This window comes from Temnothorax nylanderi, unplaced genomic scaffold (assembly GCF_030848795.1).
Source record: "Temnothorax nylanderi isolate EJ_2023f unplaced genomic scaffold, tnyl_v1.0 TNYL_tig0560_pilon, whole genome shotgun sequence".
NCBI classification, from domain to species: domain Eukaryota; kingdom Metazoa; phylum Arthropoda; class Insecta; order Hymenoptera; family Formicidae; genus Temnothorax; species Temnothorax nylanderi.
Window position 1 is genome coordinate 24,372 of NW_027249622.1, and position 19,817 is coordinate 44,188.

Consider the following 19,817-nt stretch of genomic DNA (forward strand, 5'->3'; position numbering starts at 1 on the left):
GATTAATATGAAAGCGAAAGGAGACAAGGCAGTTATAATTGGTAGATCCTGAAGAGTTTTGAAAAAGGGAATAAAATTTAATTCGCGTGACGTCACAACCCCCTCCTTATTTTAGAACGGACTCCGATGTTTTCGGAGGAGTTTGTTCTATTTCGTGCATCATGTTGCATAGGTTTGCATAGACGCTAGGGTGTGATTTTACAGGTGGCTGTTCTGAGTGCGTGATTCGTTCCTCCCTAGTTATTTCTTGAAGAGGTGTGCCTTGTTCGACGTCTTGATGTTGTGCTGGTTTTCTTGATTTTTTAAGTGGTCCTCGGGCAAGGTGTAAAAGTAGGTTGGTAACGGAGCTCCATATTGCTCCGAAGAGATACATAGTACAAACATATGCAGAATGCAGGGCGTATCCGTGAATTAAAGTGTCAATGAGAAGCTTTATGATGCGTATGGCGATAAATAGTCCCATCACTCCGGCCGTGGCCGAACCAAAGGTGATGAAACCATCCCAAATTCGAGAAGCCGTACTTTCGGCAATTTTCTTCAATGATTCCTCGTCCAGTAAATTATATAAGGAAACGGATCCGTCTTGTACTGAATGACCTGTTAACCCTCGAGCCATAGAGTTTAGTACGGCCGGTTTTTCGGCCGGAAACATGATGTAATCCCGGAGTTTCTCGAGATCTTTTTCAGAATAAATGCCGCTAGCAGCCAATGGTCCTGGGGTTAAGTATTTCCATGAGAGAGTAGCGAGGGGTCGCAGTTCCTGTGGTGCTAGCTGTCTTACATGTGGCTGAGGTGTCAATTGAACCCAGGTATCGTCGATCCGATATAATGTGGGGAGTTCATAACTGCATTCCTTTTGAGTCCCGACCTTCGTCAAGATCCTTGATTTAGGCGTTAAATATAGTGAAGTATTGTGTACGGTTACAGGAAGCTCGGTGTAGCAGGCTTCCGTTTTTCTCACCAAGGCTTCCACGGGTATACATTTAATCACGTGGACTGCTTCTCCTGCGGTAACGGCCATATATCCAGGGCCTTTCATCAACCGATAAGCGAACTCGTCGGGTTGAAGAGTGGCGAAAGATAAGGTATTAGTTATTACTTGTCGTTCAAGTTCGCATCGCTGTTGCATGACGTTGTGGTAAAGGGAGGTCATCTGTTGTCTGATATGCTTTTCCACATATACAAATTTGGAATTTACGTATGTGAAAATATCGAGGTTCTTGACGGGTATTGAGCCTCGCTTTGCGAACATTTCTCCCTTCTTATTTTCCAGGATAAAAAGCTTGGGGTGTTCTGTCCGTAACAAGGTATAACCACAGAGTGGCTGTTCCTTTGTTTTCGTGAGGGCAAAGGTGATGTCTTCGGTGGTAAGACTGTAGATGACAGGAGAGTTTTGTGTTGCCCCGGTCTCTTCCGTTGTAATTTTTGTTGCAGGTCCTTCGTACAACACATCGTATTGATGCAGGTTGCATGAAGAAGTGGGCATGGGTTTCCAGAAGGAATATCCATCCTCCGAATCTAAGCAGAATCCATCACTGAGACTACAGACGGTCCCAGATCTGAGGATAATCCTTCCTGCGTCCAATTTAACAGGTGCAAAGGAAGATTTTAAGGTTATCCGTACGATGCGATGGCTTGGACGACGACGTCATCCCAAGTCCCGTAAGGATCCGAATACTGGGCTCCCTTGCAAGAACCATCGTGTTGCACCGTTCCGGCTAAGGTAACGCTGCGTGAAGTTGTGCTATTCGGTTTAATTTGATCAATGACATCTCCTGCGTTTCCAATCGGTAGTGTACCCTCGGTGAACAAATGTAAGCACCGTTGATAAGAGGTTTCCATTAAGTATTCGGACATGCCGTTCTTCACAAGTGATATGTGCGAGTGCATTCCACAGTAATGTATAGTTCTAAGTATCTCCACCTTGCATTGCAGGACTTCGGCGTAATCATAGTCGGACAGCTGGAGTAGTTGGATGTACGTGTTGGTGGAGTTCGGCGTTTGCTGGTCGAGATTACACTCTCCAGCCCCGAGTAAAGACACGGATGTGATATTGAGATGTTGTCCTCCACAGTCGAATCCAATGAGGGAAAGGACGTATGTAGGTAGGCTTAATGCCAATATTATATTATACTTCATTTCTGCAACAATATTTCAACTGATCTTTTTATTAATTCTACATTACATCTATCTTACTTATATCTAGGTCTTCTTTTTTTTCATTTTGTTATTTTGTGTTTTTTTTTGTAGGTGCAGATAGGATCTGCCTAATGTAACGCAACTACATAACTAAGTAATAATACGTTTGGAGTTAGTATGGTAACTACAGATATTAATAGCTTAAGCCTTCGGCTAAGGTTAGTGATTGATCTTAGTGTACATGATTATAATAATGCATGGTTATATATGGTTATTTTTCGGCGGGATCAGCCAACACGAATGCTCCTATTCTCTGACTCGGAATATCATAAACGAGTCTGACTATCTCTTGTTGGTAGTGTCCAGTTTCTCGCATTATTTCGATTATTCTCATGAATCCGCCAAGGCATTCCGAACAAGTAGCCGCGCAGCGACTTCTTGTCATGTCTGATCCACACCGAGCACAGATTGTGTTATCGACGCGACCATAAATTAAGTAGTGGGTCGTTTTTATATCCCATTTTGGTTTTGACGGACCAATTTTCTCGTAACATGTTAAACACATACGACCGGGGTACGATTCTAATCGGAATTCCATGGTTTGACAACATTTGCTACTGTATAAAGTGGTATAATCCTTCAAAAGCTTATGGGGGTTGTAGATGTATGGTCTCGGTGGACACATTTTGCGAATAAAGAATCAAGAATGATAATGTAAGCGAGTATAGTAATGTAACGGGGTCACTATGGTAGATGTAAGCTCTATGCTGCTCTTGGCGAGACGGCAGTACCGCAGTTGGGTTGTATGCGTCAACGCCTCGGGCGGGGAATGTTATTCACCCAGGGTGTTTGGTGACCTAACGCATATATAAAAAGATGATGTTGATGAAATTATCCTTGTAAGGGAGGTTGAACAAATGATTGTTGGTTATCGGCGACCACAAGGTGATCGTTTAGCACGTCGTAAACAAAGTTAACGTAACGGATATCAACATTCTGATTTTGAAATGTAGTCACGAGTTTAGTGTATTTTGTCATGCAGACGCAGCAGCAAGTTATAGGGAGATCAGTGGTGAGGTTTTGGTGACATCTGGGACAGAAATGGCTTCCATAGGGACCTCTCACGGCGCAATGACTCATTATCATTTCATATACTAAATTACTGGCCGGTACATTTGCGTTGGCCTCCTTATAGCAATCCAAACAACAAGTCGTGTGAAGTATTCTGTCCCAAACGCGGATGGTACAACGACAGCGGACGGTGCTAGGGACTGAGAGTTCGGTTATCGCAATATCGTTATTCATGATTATGTTTGGGTATTACTTATATAAATCCAAGACCTTAATATAGTCACAGACGACGTCGTATTGTATCGCAGCTAAATTATTAGGATTATAATTTTTGTGTCGGATCAGTCCGACGAGCATAAGAAATGAAGATACACATTCGCTGCAATTAATAGCTTCCGATCTGGAACGGAAGAAGTGTTTACATTGATTACAAACGGGTGATTTAGAAACATTCAATGACAAAACGTGATAATCGACGGGCTCGAACGTGCTTGGTCGGTTTGCCTGATTATAACAATTTTTGCAAATAGCATGAGTTCTAGACTGGATCGTATAAATCCTTTTGAGCGAGTACAAACGCAATTACGTAGGAGTGGGTATTCGTTAAGAACGCTAGTCGGATTGCGAATCGGAATTCTCGCGGGGGGACACATAGAGTTAATGTCTGTTGATTCTATATAAATGCTTGTATACGTTGTCGTATTTAAAGGTCGTTTGTAACGGATTGATTTTTTTTCTTCCAGAAATACCCGCTTAGAAGTACGCAATTATGGATACAGGTGGAACAACGATAATAGGGGAGACAGATAGTGACTTCCTCCCTGCACGTTGGACAACGTAGGTGGTTGTATGGTCCACGCACGAGGTCGTGCGTTACGAGGAAACGGAACTGACCACCGTAGGGCGACAGCTGTGAGGTATCTCTACAGCTGAGGCACTCAGTTGCGTCAGTTGCGCTATTATAAATCCTTAGTGAGTGATAACAAAGGAGTTGAAATCCTTGCACAGACATTTACATGATCGTTTGAGCTCAGCTCGCCTGGAATCTGAAAAGAATAAATGGCTTTCATCCTGGATCAACCAATGCGGGTTTTAATTTATTCGTGTGGACTACTCGTGTTCTGACTCCGAATTGTATTTTAACATTATGATTATCATAAACTTCCAAAACTAAATGTGGACCCGTATATTGGTCAGCAAATTTGCCTTTCCGAGGTTCTTTTAGCAAAAATACATAGTCTCCCGGATTGAACTGAACGACATTAACGCGACGATCGTAATATTGTTTACTTCTTTCTTTGGTTCTTATCAAATTTTCGCGGGCTTTAGTTTAAATATCTTTGATTGTGTCAAACAGATCGATCAGGTATTGTGGATAAGTAAGGAGGGTTTCCTCTTCTAACGGTGGATGGGCCGAAGGTAATCTGGGTAGTCGTCCGAAAATTAATTCGAATGGGGAATAGTTGGTTCCCTCGTGTACACTAGTATTATAGGAGAACATAGCTAGAGGTACCTGATCGTCCCAATCGTCTCTATTATTGATTCGAACCTTTAAATATTCAGTTAGTACATGATGCGATCGCTCGATGGAGCCATTACTTTGAGGATGGTATGCTGTAGTTTTATAGTGTTTAATACTAAATTGACGAGTTAAATGTTTTATTAAAGCCGATAAAAAGTTACTTCCTTGATCGGTTAAAATTGCTTTGGGAGTGCTATAAATACAGATAAAATGTATAGAAAAGGCTTCGGCTATAGTTCGAGAATTAGTTTCCGAAATAGGGATAGCAAGGGAATATTTCGTTAATAAATCTTGTATTGTTAGAATATATGAATTTCCTTTTCTGGTCATAGGTAAAGGTCCCATGATGTCCATTGAAACTTTATCAAACGCGGCCCCAGGAGTGTCAGTTATCACCATAGGTTGACGAGTTTTGACTCTCGTTAATTTTTTCAACTGACAGGTACGGCATCTTCGAATAAATTCACTAATATCTTTTTTCATGGTATTCCAATAGAAATGTTGACGTAACCTATCGTATGTTTTAGTGATTCCTTTGTGGCCACCGACGGCTGAAGAATGGTATTCAGCGATCAGAGGAGTTCGTTCTTCTACTTCAGGAGCACGTATAAGATTACGGCAGATTGTGACAATGAGTCGGGTATCCCCTAAGTATTTAGTTAGTTGGTTAGATATATAGGACCAGGGAATATCGTCGAAAAAGGGTGTTTTCCTAATTCGAATTGATGTTAATTGATGTTCGGTGATTACATCTTTGAGTGAGCTCATACAGTCTTTTATATCTTGTGCTTCAATTGGAGTAGAGCGGTCAATTTTAATAGGTAAGGAAATCAGATAGTGGAGGTTGAGAGGTGAGACATTGGCGCGTGCATGAGTTAAGTGATCGTAGTGTGGGAGTAGGTTATTTTCTTCGAGTTCTTTTGCTCCTTTATCGAAAGCTGTTCTGTTCATTTTGATAAATATGACCAAGTTGTCTTTTCGTCGTAGTAGTGATTCTCGAGAATCTACAAAATTTGCTTTAACGGCAGTTTGTTCTCCTTCCGCATTATTATTCCCAGGGGTAAAGAGAATCTCGTTAAAAGCATCGTCGTCATCGTCGTCATTGTCGTCACCGTCATTGTCGTTATTATCTTCTTCTTCTGATCCATCTAATGATTCTGTTTCAAGGTTTGAATCCTCTCTTTCCGGGTAACTAATTTCGCCTCGAATTCTATAATGAGGGTCTTCTTGTTCGAAAAGATCGTTTTCAAAATCTACATCGCGATTTAATTCTGAGTTAAGGTTTTCTTCTTCGCTAGCTAGACGTCGCCTGCGGTGACGTCGTTTGAAAGAAAATAAGGAATCATTATCTGAGTCTTCAGGTTCAGTAATTACAGGCTGAGTAGTTACAGGTAATGCTATTGCAGAGGGAGGATTTCGCGAGAGGGCGTCTGCGTTATTATTTAAACATCCCTTCTTGTATCGAATTTCATATTAATATTCAGAGAGTTTGTTCCTCTATTTCCAAAGGCGCGATGTAGGATCTTTAATTGACTGTAACCACGTTAACGGTTGATGGTTCTACTTGTTCTACGATTTTCTACTTGTTTTTGTTTCATGTCACTTGTTCCGGCAGCAGTACTTCCGCAAGCCGGAAGTACCTCATCGCCAGCGTGCCGCCGTCATCGTGTCCCCCTCCCCTCCTTCTCATTGAAAAAATTTGTACTTATTTAATAAAAGCTACTTAAGCAGCACACATAATTTCAACTTGCTATATTCAATAGTTTTCTAAAAAAAAATTCGTAAAAAAGGCATTTTTTTGACCCAACAAGGTAGAAACCTCCCTTAAGGGCGAATATAAGGGCAGGTTGAATAAGTCTGCGGCGACAATAGAAGTCGCTCTAATGCAGCTTATTCAAAAATACGAGAATAAGGAGAGCGGCTTCGAGAAGGACGCCGAATTAGGGCGGCTCAGAGAGAAGATCTCTGCGCAGGAGAAGGAGATCGAGGCCCTCCGAGGGTTACAGGCGCAGTACACGCAACTGCAAAGTGACATGCAGGAGCAACGCTGACAAATGGAGCTCATGCAAGCACAAATGGAGGGAAAGAACGCGAATAACACAACGCGTCAGAGGCACGATACAAGAAAGGCTAAGAAGAAGAAGCATAACCTTCCCCTCCCATTGTCGTCCTCAGAGGAGGAATTCGCACCCCTTCCTCCTTCAAGCGAGGTCATCCCAAGACCTCTTGAGGAGACAGAGGAACTCCCCCCGGCCTCCATGGAGGTCGAGGACAAGGGTGAAAGCTCCAGGAATCAAATACTGGAGCAAATAGCTAAAGAGAGGATGCCGGAAGCGGTTAGGCCGACACTACAGGGGAGGAGAAAGGTAATAGATCCGGCAGTGCCTGCACAGAAGGGAGTAGAGTGCGCAGCCAAGGGCACTGAAGGATCTACAATGGAGGAGCGCCTAGCACGCATGCTGGTGCTCAGCATCGATGAAAAGGTGGGAGCGATGGAGGACAGGCTCCTCCAGAAAATAGAAGAACTAGCTCCCCAGAAGTCCAAAGTGGCAGAAGGAAAGGCCAAGACTTCATTGAATGCTAGCGGGAAGTCCGTCGGCCCGGAGGAAATATCCGGGAAGAAAATCAAGGACAAGACCAAACCCGCAATGAGAACTGACGCGGGGAAGGCAGCTTCTCAAGGAGGGAAGATGAACACTGGGCAAGGAGAAAAAGGATCCCGCCCGCAGCCTCAACCTCTCACGATCGCGCCTGCTCCTATCCCTGCCGCAGCCACGGATATTCCGTGGTCGAAGGTGGTGGGGAGAAAAGAGAAAGCGGAGGCCGGAAAGGTAAAGCCTTCGGCGAACCAAGCCACTGGGAAGGCGGTAGGACCCGGTGGAAAACCGGCGAACAGAAACGCCACCCCATAACAGGGGAAGACGAAGACGAAGAGGAGGGTGCCGAGAACGTCGGCAGTGACACTCACGTGCCCCGACAAGGAGTATGGGGAATGGATGGGTTTTGTGAGGCGGAATATAAAACTCGAGGATTTGGGGATTGTGAAATCCCCAAATATTAGAAAAACCGCCGCAGGAGCCATCAGCATAGAGCTGTCAGGGCAGGACAATGCCGCCAAAGCAGACGCCCTGGCAGCCAAAATGGCTAATCTGCTCGTAGATAAAGAGGGAGTTCGCGTGGGACGACCAATAATGTCCGCCGAACTCAGACTCACCGGTTTCGATGAGTCGGTCACGGAGGAGGAGGTAAGGGAGACCCTCGCAACTAAAGGGGGCACCCACCCCTCCAATATAACGGTAGGGCCGGTACGTAAACCGCCGAATGGGCTCTGCACGGCTTTCGTCAAGTGCCCACTGGCAACGGCGAACATCTTTACTAAGGAGAACCGCATAAGGATAGGTTGGGCGTGCGCTAAAATTGAGTTGCTCGATAAGCGCCCGCTCCAATGTTTTAGGTGCCTCGAGTTCGGTCACACAAAAGCAACGTGTAAAAACGAAGTTGACCGAACCGGCGCCTGCTACAGGTGCGAAGAGGTAGGCCATCCAGCGCGGTCGTGCGAGGCCCCCTTTAAGCGTGCCGTTTGTGCAAGCAAAGGGTTGCCTAGTAGCCACCGGGTTGGCAGCAAGCCATGCTCCGGTGGCAAGAAAGGCAAGGGAGGAATAACCTCCCAAAAAGGGGGAAAGAAGAACCCGACGGCGTCGAACGGATCGAAAGACGGCGCCGCCAAGGTTTCTAAGGAGGGCAAAACGGCGACGGCTTCAAAAAAGGAACCTGAGACGCAGGAAGCAACAGCGGGCACGAAGGCTAAGCCCAAGTCCAAGCCCAAGATTGTAGGGGTGGAGAAGATGACCGGCATCACGATTGATGGCAACACGGTCAAATATCCAAAGGCCTCAAAGTCAATGCCTGAGGCCATGGACGTGGACAAGGGTAAAGAGGACACGGTGGGAGAAGGGTGGCCCCCACAGTTGAAGTCCAGAAGCCCGAGCCGATGGAAGTGGAGACGGCGGTGACGGAAGCCGCAAAACCGACGAGGGTGAGGGTGGAGGACCCTGAAGGGACAAATTAAAATGTCCCTAGGGGTCCTTCAAGCAAATCTGAACCGCGCCCGCGCCGCTCAGGATTTGTTTGTCCACACCCTGGCGGAGCGCGGGTGTGGTTTGGGCATAGTGGCGGAGTCCTACAAAGTCCCAACAGACCACCCCTGCTGGGCCGTTGATCGTAGAGGCTCCGCCGCTCTTACCTGGAGGACGCTGCCACACTCCCCCTCCCCGTGTACTCCACTGGAGGCCGGGGATGGATTTGTGGCAGCAAAATGGGGGCTCATCTCCGTTATAGGAGTTTACGCCCCTCCGAGTTGGAGGGGCCCGGTCGAGTTTGAGCGCATGCTTTTTGAGCTAGATGCGTGCGTGCGCAGATGCCTGCCCGATCAGGTAATGGTGGCGGGGGACTTCAACGCGAAGTCCTCGCTATGGGGTTCCCCGCTCACCAATCGGAAAGGCCGTGCTCTGGAGGAATGGGCGGCAGGTCTCGGCCTGGAACTAATTCGGGGCCCCCACGCGGGGCCGCATCCGGAGCACCGCCGCGAGGCCGCAGTCGCCGCCGCCATTCTTCTGGCGGTGGCGACACTCTTGACGGTCGCTTCGGCGTCCACTCCTCCTCCTCCTCTTCTTCCCTGTCGGTCGGAGGGGGGCGTACTTCCCCCCTCCTGATCCTCTCGCTCGCCTCCTTCTGCGAAATTACACTGCCGCAGAAGGCCAGGAATGCCCGCCACCTCGTTTTGTTCCCGACCATAGCTGCCACTATGGCCGGGAGGGAGAGGTCGGAAACGACCTCTCCCTGTAGGACACGGCGTTGTTCAGCCCACGCTGGACATATCTCCAGCGTGTGCTGTGCCGTGTCCTCCGCCGCATCGCAATAGTGGCATTCGGTGGTTGCCTCCTTCCCAATTCGACACAGGTACCGACCGAAGCACCCGTACCCGGTCAGCACCTGTGTCGCATGATATGAAATTCCGAATCCCAGACTGCCCAGCCAGTCCGCCAGACAGGGTTGGATGGCGTTGACGGTCCTCAGGCCGCATTCGTCGCTCAGTCCCGCAACGTTATTGGCGAGGTACTCGTCTCGCCACCTCACAACGAGGACCGCCTTCTTCTGGAACCTGATGGCCCGACGCGCCTTATTCGGAATAGGCGCCCCCCGAGCTCGCAGCTCCGCAATGCGCCTATGAACTTCAGCGCGCTGCTTTGCCGCGAGCTCAAGCGGGGGAAGCCCGGACAGGAGCGTCGCCGCCGTGTGGGAGACCGTGCGATACGCACGCGACACTCTCAGGGCCACCGCGCGCTGGACTTGGCGCAGTCGCATCCTAATGCGCGCGGAGCCCTCCGTCACGGGTGCCCAAACGGGGGCACCGTAGAGCGTCACGGCGTGCACGGTCTCGGCGTAAAGCCGGCGAGCACGGCCGCTCGCCCCTCCCAGGTTCGGCATGATCCGTGCCAAGCTATTGGCCACGCCAATAACTCTGGGAGCCAGGCGAGCAAAGTGCTCGCCGAAGCTCCAGGTACCATCCAACCAGAGGCCCAACACTTTCATGTGGGCCTCTACCGGGACTTGGATTCCCTCTACTAATATGTGAGCCTCAGGCGGTCTCCCCACAGACCGATCATAGAAAAACACGGCCTGTGTTTTATGGGGAGCCACCTTGAGGCCCACCCTCCTCATTTCGGCAACCACCTTTGCCACCGCGGCGTTTGCCAAACGAATGGCCTCCTCCCAGCTGCCTCCCTCGACCCCCAAGAATATGTCGTCGGCAAAGCCGTTCAACCAACATCCCGGGGGGAGGGCGGCACGCAGGATCGCGTCATAGCCCAGGTTCCACAGGATTGGGCCGGGAACCGAACCCTGTGGAACCCCGCGGATGACCAGCCTGACCCTTATCACGCCGTTTCGGTCGGTGTAGACCAATCTCCTGTCCCGGAGATAGTCGAACAGCACGGCTACAAGGTACTCCGGCACGTCGTGGTACAACAGTGCTTCCCTTATAACCGGCCATTGCAGGGTGTTGAACTCATTAGCTACGTCAAAAGAAACACCCAGTAACACCCTGCCGTCCTCCTTCGCGGCCTCCAAGAGGGCACGGATGCGCATGATCGCGTCTACCGTTGACTTGCCCTCTCGGAAGCCAAACTGGTCCGGTGACAAATCCGGACCAGTCCGGGATAGGGATAGCACTGCTGGACGAGTCTGCTGGCAATTATTCTTTCGAATAACTTGCCTACCTCGTCCAGCAAACAGATTGGTCTATAGCTCGACGGCTGGTCGCCGGGCTTTCCCGCTTTCGGGAGGAGGACCAATCGTGCCTCCTTCCAGGCACGGGGGAAACGGCCTTCCCTGAGGCACTTTGTGAATAGGGCTCTCAGTTGTTCGGCCATCTCCCCCGTGACCAAGGACCACGCCTTACCGGGCACACCGTCCGGTCCGGGAGCCTTCCCTGTTTGCAGCTTCTTTGCGGCTACCCGCATCTCGTCCATCGTGACCCCGAGTTTCTCGTCCCACTCCACAACGGGTGGAGCGGGACCTCCGGTCACCCTCTTTTCCGGATCGTCGGGGAAGAGGGTATCGACCACTTCTTCTAGGAACTCGGGGTCCATCGTTTTCGTCACTGGGGGCGCCCAGGTCCTCAACTTGTTGAGGACCATCTTATAGAGACGCCCCCAAGGCTCCCGGTGTAGGCCCTCCAATAACTCGGCCCACGCGCGGTCCTTGGCCACCTTTATTGCCCAAGAGAGGGCCCGCTTGGCGGAGCGGTACTTCTCTCCTGCCGCCTCCAGACGCTCTGGATCGCGTCTGCATCTGGCACGCAGCCACAAGCGTCTGGCGTGGACGGAGGAGCGCTTAAGCTCGGCTATCTTCTCCGTCCGCCAATATGCTGCCTTCCGCGGACGGGGCCTAGACCGGGGCATACCCGCGTCGCACCACGCTTTGGTCATAATATCCCCGATCCAGGCCACGCTCTCGTCCACGTCGTCCGGCATGCGTCGCATAATGTCGTCGGCCCACAGGGAAACCCGGATGGAGGCCCGGAACAAGTCCGGGTCCATCTTCCCCAGGGCCCAACGCGGGAAACGACGACTCGCCTCCCGGCGGCGAGCTTGGACGTCCAGGGGGGGGTGACTTGGAGGCTCATCTCTATAAAGAGATGGTCCGAGAGAGACTCTGCCTCCACGGCCACCCTCCATCCCCGGATGCGACGCGCAGCGAGGAGATTGGCCCACGTGAGGTCAACGATGGACCCCCCCCCCCCCGCTGTCGCACGCACGTCTGGACCCGGCCGGTGTTTACAATGACTAGGCCCAGACTCGCCGCCCAGTCTTCTAACAACCGGCCCCTCCTATCGGTGACCGGGGAACATCAAAGTGCCGATTTGGCGTTGAAGTCCCCGGCCACCACTACTTGTTGCCCCGGCGGGTGCCTCGCAAGGCATCCTGTGAGGTCGTCAAGGAACCTCTCGTATCGAGCCACGTCGACGTTGGGGGAGATGTAAACGCTCACCACCACGACGTGGCTCCACCTGACGGCGACAAACCCGTCGCCCGACTCGAGACGCGAGCAGGCGACGGGCTCGCTCGTCAGCCTCCATCTTACTGCAGCTAGGCCGCACCGGCTGACCGCCCAGCACGGGTGACCGGGCGGCACCCAATACGGCTCAGCCACTACCCCCAGGCCACTGCCGCGCTCCGCCATCGTGTGCAGGAACACGTCTTGCGAAGCGCGACAGTGATTAAGATTTGCCTGGAGAAGTTTCTGGGCCATTAGCAGCAACCGGCTTGCATGGAGGCCTCCACTTCCTCCGCGGATTCTTGCCCATTGCTATCGGGCAGAGCAGTGTTTTGCGGTCCACCTCCGTCTGGCCCACTGTTTGCGTCAGGCAATAGCTCGACCGTGTTGTCAATGGGCTGCTCCTCGAGAGGTTGCTGCGGAACCCGTGGCAGCGTCAGTTCCGGCTCGGATGCCGGTTCTCTCTCCCTTCTTCTTCGTTGGGCCTTAGGCCTCGCTACGTTGTCCTCACCACCCGCACTTCCTGCAGCATCGGAGGCAGCCCGTTTGACGGGTGCCCTCTTCGGGATGGTCATGGACACTTGCTCTGTGTTAACGATGGTGGGTGGGCGGTGGGCGTTGTCACCGTCTCCTCTGCCACCTCCATTGCAGCCTCTTCCTCTTTGCTATTCGAGGGAGGCTTTGTCCTGTTCGTCTTACCGGGTTTGAATTTCCTCCTGGCGGAGGCGCAGGCCTTCCCACCTACGCGGTGGGGCGTAAACTCCTATAACGGAGACGGGAGAGGCCTGGCGTGCTGCCCGCCAGGACCTCTCCCGCGCTATATTCGCGGCCAAGGAAAAGGCTTGGAAAGAGCTCCTCGCGAGTGTAGAGGAAAATCCATGGGGGCGCCCTTATAAATTGGTCCAAGACAAGTTGAGACCTTGGGCGCCCACTCTAACGGAAGCGCTTGACCCCCGGTTCGTCGATAAAGTCGTCGACACTCTGTTCCCTGTCGGCGACAAGGGCGAAGTCTCATTCCCGGAGACTCTTCCCTGGGAGTGGGACGACGAGCTGGGGGTCAGCGAGGAGAAACTCGCGAGGGCTCTCCGCAGAGTCAGGAGAAACAAGGCTCCTGGCCCTGACGGTATTCTAGGAAGAGCCTGGACCTTGGCCGCAGGGGGACTGGCCGGCAGAATGCGCAAATTGTTTACAGCGTGCCTGCGCGCCGGCCGGTTCCCCATGAGATGGAAGGAAGCCAGCCTGGTGCTCCTGCCGAAGGCGGATAAGCCTGCGGATTCCCCGTCAGCTTATCTGCCCGTGTGCTTGCTGGACGAGGTGGGCAAGATTTTCGAAAGGATAATTGCCGAACGCCTCGTCCACCTCAACCGGAGGGAAGGAGGTGGTCTGTCGGACGACCAGTTCGGCTTCCGTGCGGGGAGATCGACGATCCACGCGATCAGACGCGTCCTTGCCCGCACGGAGGCCGACATTGAGGAGGGGAGGGTAGTGATGGGCGTTTCGTTTGATGTGAGAAACGCCTTTAACTCCCTCCCCTGGCCGGTTATTGGGAGGGCGCTCCAAGACCTGGACGTCCCTCCCTATTTAATAGAGGTCGTCCGAGACTACTTCCAGAATCGAGGACTTATGTACACGGACCGGAACGGGGTCCTGAGGATCAGGGTCGTGGGCTGCGGGGTCCCGCAGGGGTCAGTTTTGGGACCCCTGCTTTGGATCATAGCCTACGACCTGGTCCTCAGGGTTGCCCTCCCCGATAACTGCTGACTCTCAGGGTATGCCGACGACATTTACCTGGGAGTCAGCGGGGAGGGCTGGCAGGAGCTGATCAGGCTGGCTAATGTGGCAGCGGCCATGCGTGGTGCGCTCCATCGAGACGCTGGGTCTAGAGGTGGCCCCACAGAAGACGCAAGCAACTATATTTTACGATCGCAAGGCGTCGGGGCCACCACCAAAGGGACTCAGCCTCCGAATAGGAGGGATTGAAGTACCGACCACTCCTCACTTAAGGTACCTGGGGATGTGGCTGGACGGCACAAGGAGCTTCGGCGAGCACGTCGCTTGCGTGGCCCCGAGGGCAAAGACGGTTGCCAACAATTCGGCAAGGCTGTTGCCAAATTGGCGACGCAAAGATTCTCCCCAGCGCACAGTGGGGAAAAAAGGTGACTTTTCGGACAAAAATCTGCCGACAGCTCAATTCTCCACCGATTTTGATGAACTTTTTTTTAAAATACTCGTAAAGAATCCTACTTTTGCAAGGTGCTGCAGACATTTTGAAATGCGATGATATAACCTCAAAAAGAATGAATGAAACACGATATAGTGTTATGATGTATGTTGAAGACACATGAGACAGACAGAGATCGATCTGGAACTCATCTAAGCTCCATAAATACAGATTCTTACGTCTCAAGAACCCTGAAAGTGGAAAGTCCAGTCCAGAAACTGAATGAGCTGTTGAGAAAATAACAATGTGGTATATGTGGAGTATCAGATTTTTTGAAGTACCCAGAGTATATAGAGTGGAAACATGTTATGGAATCATTGAATCGTCAAATGATAATTTCCAATCGAAGTTTACGAAATATTTTATGATGAATTCATATATCATAAAACAGCTCATACATAAATCACAAGAAATAACATATATATATATAACAAAAATAGGACAATAGAAGGAACTTTTTCACTTCAAGGATGACATATGGATCTCTTGATATTTGAATAAGCTCTAATACATTCTGCAGTCTGAATATATTCAGCAGGTAGGAATCATGAGATGCATAGATAGCAATGATAAAACTCATCTAATTTCAGTCCTGGAGTCTACTTACTATAACTTACTCGTATATTCTGGAAGGAAAATCCTCGTACACAATTAAAGGGAGTAGTAGCCAGAACTACCCGTCTCACTGAGAGATCCATAGGCTATTACATAATTAATTGTTTGAAAATTCGTGGAATTTGAGTTGATGAAATATAAGCTTGGTGTACGAGTCTTGATTTTGATGATATTGGGTTCATAAATTTAAGATTTACGGATTCATGGTTTATTCATAAATAAATAAATAAACTTTATTGGATTCTTGAGTTAAGAATGCAAGTTTCGAATTTGAAATGGACTTCAAGCTGATGATGATGGGTCTCAGAAGTATGGATTTTTGGCTACTGGGTTAGTTTTGTATTTGCGGATTACTGGTTCAAGGTTTCTCATTTGCGGTGAAAATGAATGGTCTACGGGTTTATGGATTGATGATCTATACATACGTGGCTTTTACGTTTGTAGTTTATGTGTTATGGATCATGAGTTTATGACATATGTGTCATGTATTCTTCATTGGTGGGTCTTGCTCTATGGGTTATGAGTTTCATGTGTTCATGAATTCATTTGTACATGAGATTTTGAGGTTATGAGGTTTTAGAAATATGGAATTTCGAGTTCATGGAGTTTATGATGTTTCGGGTTATAAGATTTTGGGTTATAAAGTTTCGGGGATTTGGTTAAGTTTGAAATTTTGGGTTATAAGGTTATGGGGTAAGAGAGTTATGGAGTTTCAGGAGTATGGGATCCAAGAATTTTGTAGCTAACGTTGTTTTGGATTATAAGATTTTGGAGCATGAGATTTTAGTGTTTAAGTTATGGGGTTGAGCGGTTCGGATTACGGCGTTATGTGGTTTGAATTATGACATTGTGGGGTTCTTGAGACGTAAGGATCTGTATTTATGGAGCTTAGATGAGTTCCAGATCGATCTCTATCTGTATCATGAGTCTTCAACATACGTCATAACACTATATCGTGTTTCATTCATTTTTTTTTGAGGTTATGTCATCGCATTTCAAAATGTCTGCAGTACCTTGCAAAAGTAGGATCCTTTACGAGTATTTTAAAAAAAAGTTCATCAAAATCGGTGAAGAATTGAGCTGTCGGCAGATTTTTGTCCGAAAAGTCACCTTTTTTTCCCACTGTGCAGCGCGCCTAGCGGCCGGATCGCAAACTAGCGTAAATGAGACAGTTTGTGCAAGTTTACAGCAGAAATGGAGCATACAAACGAAAAAAATAGCTCTTCTCCTGAAAAGAAAAGGAGAGTCACAAATTATTGTTGTGTTCCTCAATGTTCCACGTATTTTTCACCAGCAATTAGTTTACATTTCTTTCCAAAAAGCAAAGAACTAAAGAAAAAATGGGAGAGGACTCTGAAGATGGGCAAACCGGCATCATCATCAATGCGTGTTTGCTCCCAACATTTTTTACCTAAAGACTATTTTCCTGAAAGTAAGTAATTTCAAGTTATTTCTGATTTAGTCTTTATAAAAGTTTCGTATTTGATATAAAGTTAAGGCCCAGTTCAATAGTGGCCAGTTAGCTTAACTAGTAGTTAACTGTCACTCTCCGTCTCTTTCTAACCTTTGAGGTTAGAATTTCTATTGAGATTTGTGTATTGTATGATTGTTATAGATTTAAAACGACATTAACTTTTTCCTCATGCCGTGCCCTCCCAAAAACTACCGCAACGATCACATGACAAATTGGAAACATCACCCCAAAAAAGGCAGAAAGAGGCAAGACAGTGGAGAGCCCATGCTCGACAGCGTAATGAAATGTAAGTATTATATTTTATATATATGTATACTTTTTTTTTAAGGAAACAGTTACTGAAGAAGGAAATTTTGAAAGTGAATTAATTCTGATCCTTTTATTGTTGTTTTCAAAGAAAATGATGGGATTGCAAAAGAAATAAGCACATCATTTCATTCAGATGATAATGAAATAGAAGCTCCTTCACCTCAAAGCCAAGAATATGTTTGGTTAAATAAATACTTTAGTGAAATATCTACTCAAGCAAACTTAATAGATTTGAGGCCTCTAAAATCATCAGATGAAGTGGGACGAAGTTTAGCTGACGTCATTAGTGAAATGTCAAACACTCTAGATAAAGCTTATCAAGTAAACTTTGAAGTGACACCAATTCCATTTCCAACTATGGGTAATCTTCATCAGTCAACAGAAAAAACAAATATCACCCTTCCAGATTTGTTGACTACTAATACTATCTTTAAGAGACAGAATTATTCTCACCATGGTAAAAGTAAAACAAAATATGAGTTTTACTGCAATTGCTGTTCTATTTAATATTACCAGACAAACTTGTTCTAATTATTTCAAGAATACGATACCAATATTATCAAGAGTTTTAAAAGTAATGATACCATGGCCTGATCAAGAAATAATCAGGAAAAATTTGCCACTATCCTTCAAAAAATATAAATGCACTCGAATAATATTGGATTGTGCTGAAACAGTAATAGAAAAATGCAAATGTCTCAAGTGCTGAGTACTTACTTATTCTCAGTACAAGAAGAATCACACTGTTAAATTTGACGTTGGGATAACTCCATCTGGACTCATCACAGAGATCAGCTACGCATTTGGAGGTCGTGCCTCTGATAAATTTATTTTTAATAAAACAGGAGTGCTTGATAAACTGGATTCTTATGATGGAGTTATGGTTGATAAAAGATTTCGAATTGAAGCAGAATGCTTGCAGGTGAGTTTCTGCAATTTTGTACTATATTCACGCTGTACTAACTCCTCAACTTACATTGTTTTTTACTTTATTCCAGCGAAATTTACGACTAATAAGACCTCCCTTTCTGCATCAAAAGCAGCAAATGAGCCAAACGGATGCCTTGGAAACAGCAGATATTGCCAGAGCCAGAGTTCATGTGGAGAGAGTTATTCAGAGGCTACGAGAATTTGAATTATTAAGAGGTCCAGTACCTTGGCCACTGGCTCACTATTTTGATGACACCTTGATAATTGCAGCTGGCTTAACTAATCTTGGTCTCCCAGTTATTAACACAGATAAGTTTATGTGAAATGTAAACTCTTTGAAATAAACAGCAGGCCTCTCATTATTATTGCACATCCTTTCAAAACACAGACATACATTTATGAAAAAACACAAGATATAAAGAATTAAAAAGAAACAGAAAAACTTATACTTAAGAGATCACATTATGACAGTATAACAAGCAAAATTAAATCACATGTTTGTTACAACAAACATTAAAAGAAAAGTTTCATAATATTTTTAATAATTTTCAAGTTAAATAACATTCTAATAGTTAAAATTTCTTAAATCTCAGGGGGGAATACTAAAGATAAATATTTAAAAAATAGGAAACTTTACTGCTTTTGTGTGAAATCCAACATCATTCTGGGCAAAAATTCATCAAAATACACATGTATGAGCCTTGAAACAAGATCAAACACATATTGTTCATCAAATAGAACTATTTTCCAAACAAAATCATTTCCCAGTACAGAATATACTAGATAGTCACATTCCGAGAGCCCACTCAAAAGCATACCGATCTGCATTTGTGCATAATGGTCAGTTTTCTTTCTAATTTCACCATCCTTATCCAAGGTCTTGACAGCTCTCATTTCTAAAAGCTCTGATGCTGATAGCCTCTCCTTCTTTAAGGGTTTTAATTTCAATATTTCGAAGAAATTATTTTCCATCCATAGCAGTACCATCAAGACTGGCCCCTAACCAAGGTAACTCCTCACGGACTAGAAAACAAGACTCTAAGACTTTACATTCAAATAAGTCCTCATATCTTTCCCTGGCGATTTTCTCATTGGTAAGACCTCTGATTGTATCGTCATTTCCTTTGAATTTGCTATGGTACACTTCTTGATATCTACTATTCCAATCTGCATTAGGATTGACATAGTACGTATATTGACTTCGAGCCTTGGATGCTGTAATACGAAGATTGCGATTTCTCCTCCACATATTTGTTCCTTGACTTCCACTTGCCATTGTAACGCTTTGCTGTAATGAGACTTTCACATAATTTTAAAACAACCTTGCTTCGAAACGCGGATCTAGCTCGCGGCTGGGCTGGGTTCGAAGGAGGTGCGGAGGAACGGACGCGGGGCGAGGTTTGGCAAAATGAAGTGTATCGTGGTTAGCAATAACGTAACAGAGTTTATTCTATAATGAACGGTCGCGATATTTACAACGGGTTGAGAATACAGTTTAACAGTCGCGGTATGCACAACGGTGCGCTGAGCGCGGGACACCGAGTCAGGGCGCACGCGGTGCGCGCGAGAAGAACAGAGTGACAATGCTCGCGGGGTGGCACTAGCGGCCGGATGCACGTGCGAAGTAAAGCGCGGTGCGCACGGGCGTGGATACGGCGACGAGATCGCTGTAATTCGGCGCGTTAGGCGGCAGGATAATTCTGGCGCGAGTCCGGCCACCGAGAAGCACTCGGTGGAGGCAGAGTACGGGGCTCTACCCCCGAGGCAGGCTACAAGCGTCTAGAGACGGGGCGGTATCCGGTGAGAAGCGCTCGGTGGAGACAGAGAAGCGCTCTGCCCCCGTTCGGATAACTCCGCGTGCAAGGAAGCCGGTCGTCTATCGAGAATCGCTCGGCGAAGACAAAGAGTGCCGGAGGCGCTCTACCTTCGTTTTGACTAGCGGGCGCGTTGTGGAAGAAAGCTGGTCGTCTATCGAGAAT

General features: G+C 47.6%; 1 protein-coding gene, 1 long non-coding RNA gene and 1 pseudogene across 2 annotated transcripts; 1 reads left to right on the plus strand and 2 right to left on the minus strand.

The window, feature by feature from the left end:
- Positions 1-106: 106 nt before the first annotated feature.
- LOC139783921 (uncharacterized) lies at positions 107-2,339 on the minus strand (annotated as a pseudogene).
- Positions 2,339-5,499, plus strand: LOC139783929 (uncharacterized). Its single transcript, XR_011721425.1, has 4 exons — positions 2,339-2,357; positions 3,954-4,127; positions 5,065-5,174; positions 5,260-5,499. It is a non-coding gene; the product is annotated as an uncharacterized lncRNA (long non-coding RNA).
- A 6,643-nt stretch (positions 5,500-12,142) lies between these two features.
- LOC139783922 (uncharacterized) lies at positions 12,143-12,544 on the minus strand. Its single transcript, XM_071723095.1, has one exon. It carries the CDS (start codon positions 12,542-12,544, stop codon positions 12,143-12,145), a length of 402 nt encoding a protein of 133 aa, XP_071579196.1.
- Positions 12,545-19,817: the final 7,273 nt, after the last annotated feature.

Excerpts from the sequence above, each read along its gene's own strand:
- LOC139783922 (XM_071723095.1), bottom strand. The coding sequence starts at position 12,544 with ATGGCCCAGAAACTTCTCCAGGCAAATCTTAATCACTGTCGCGCTTCG.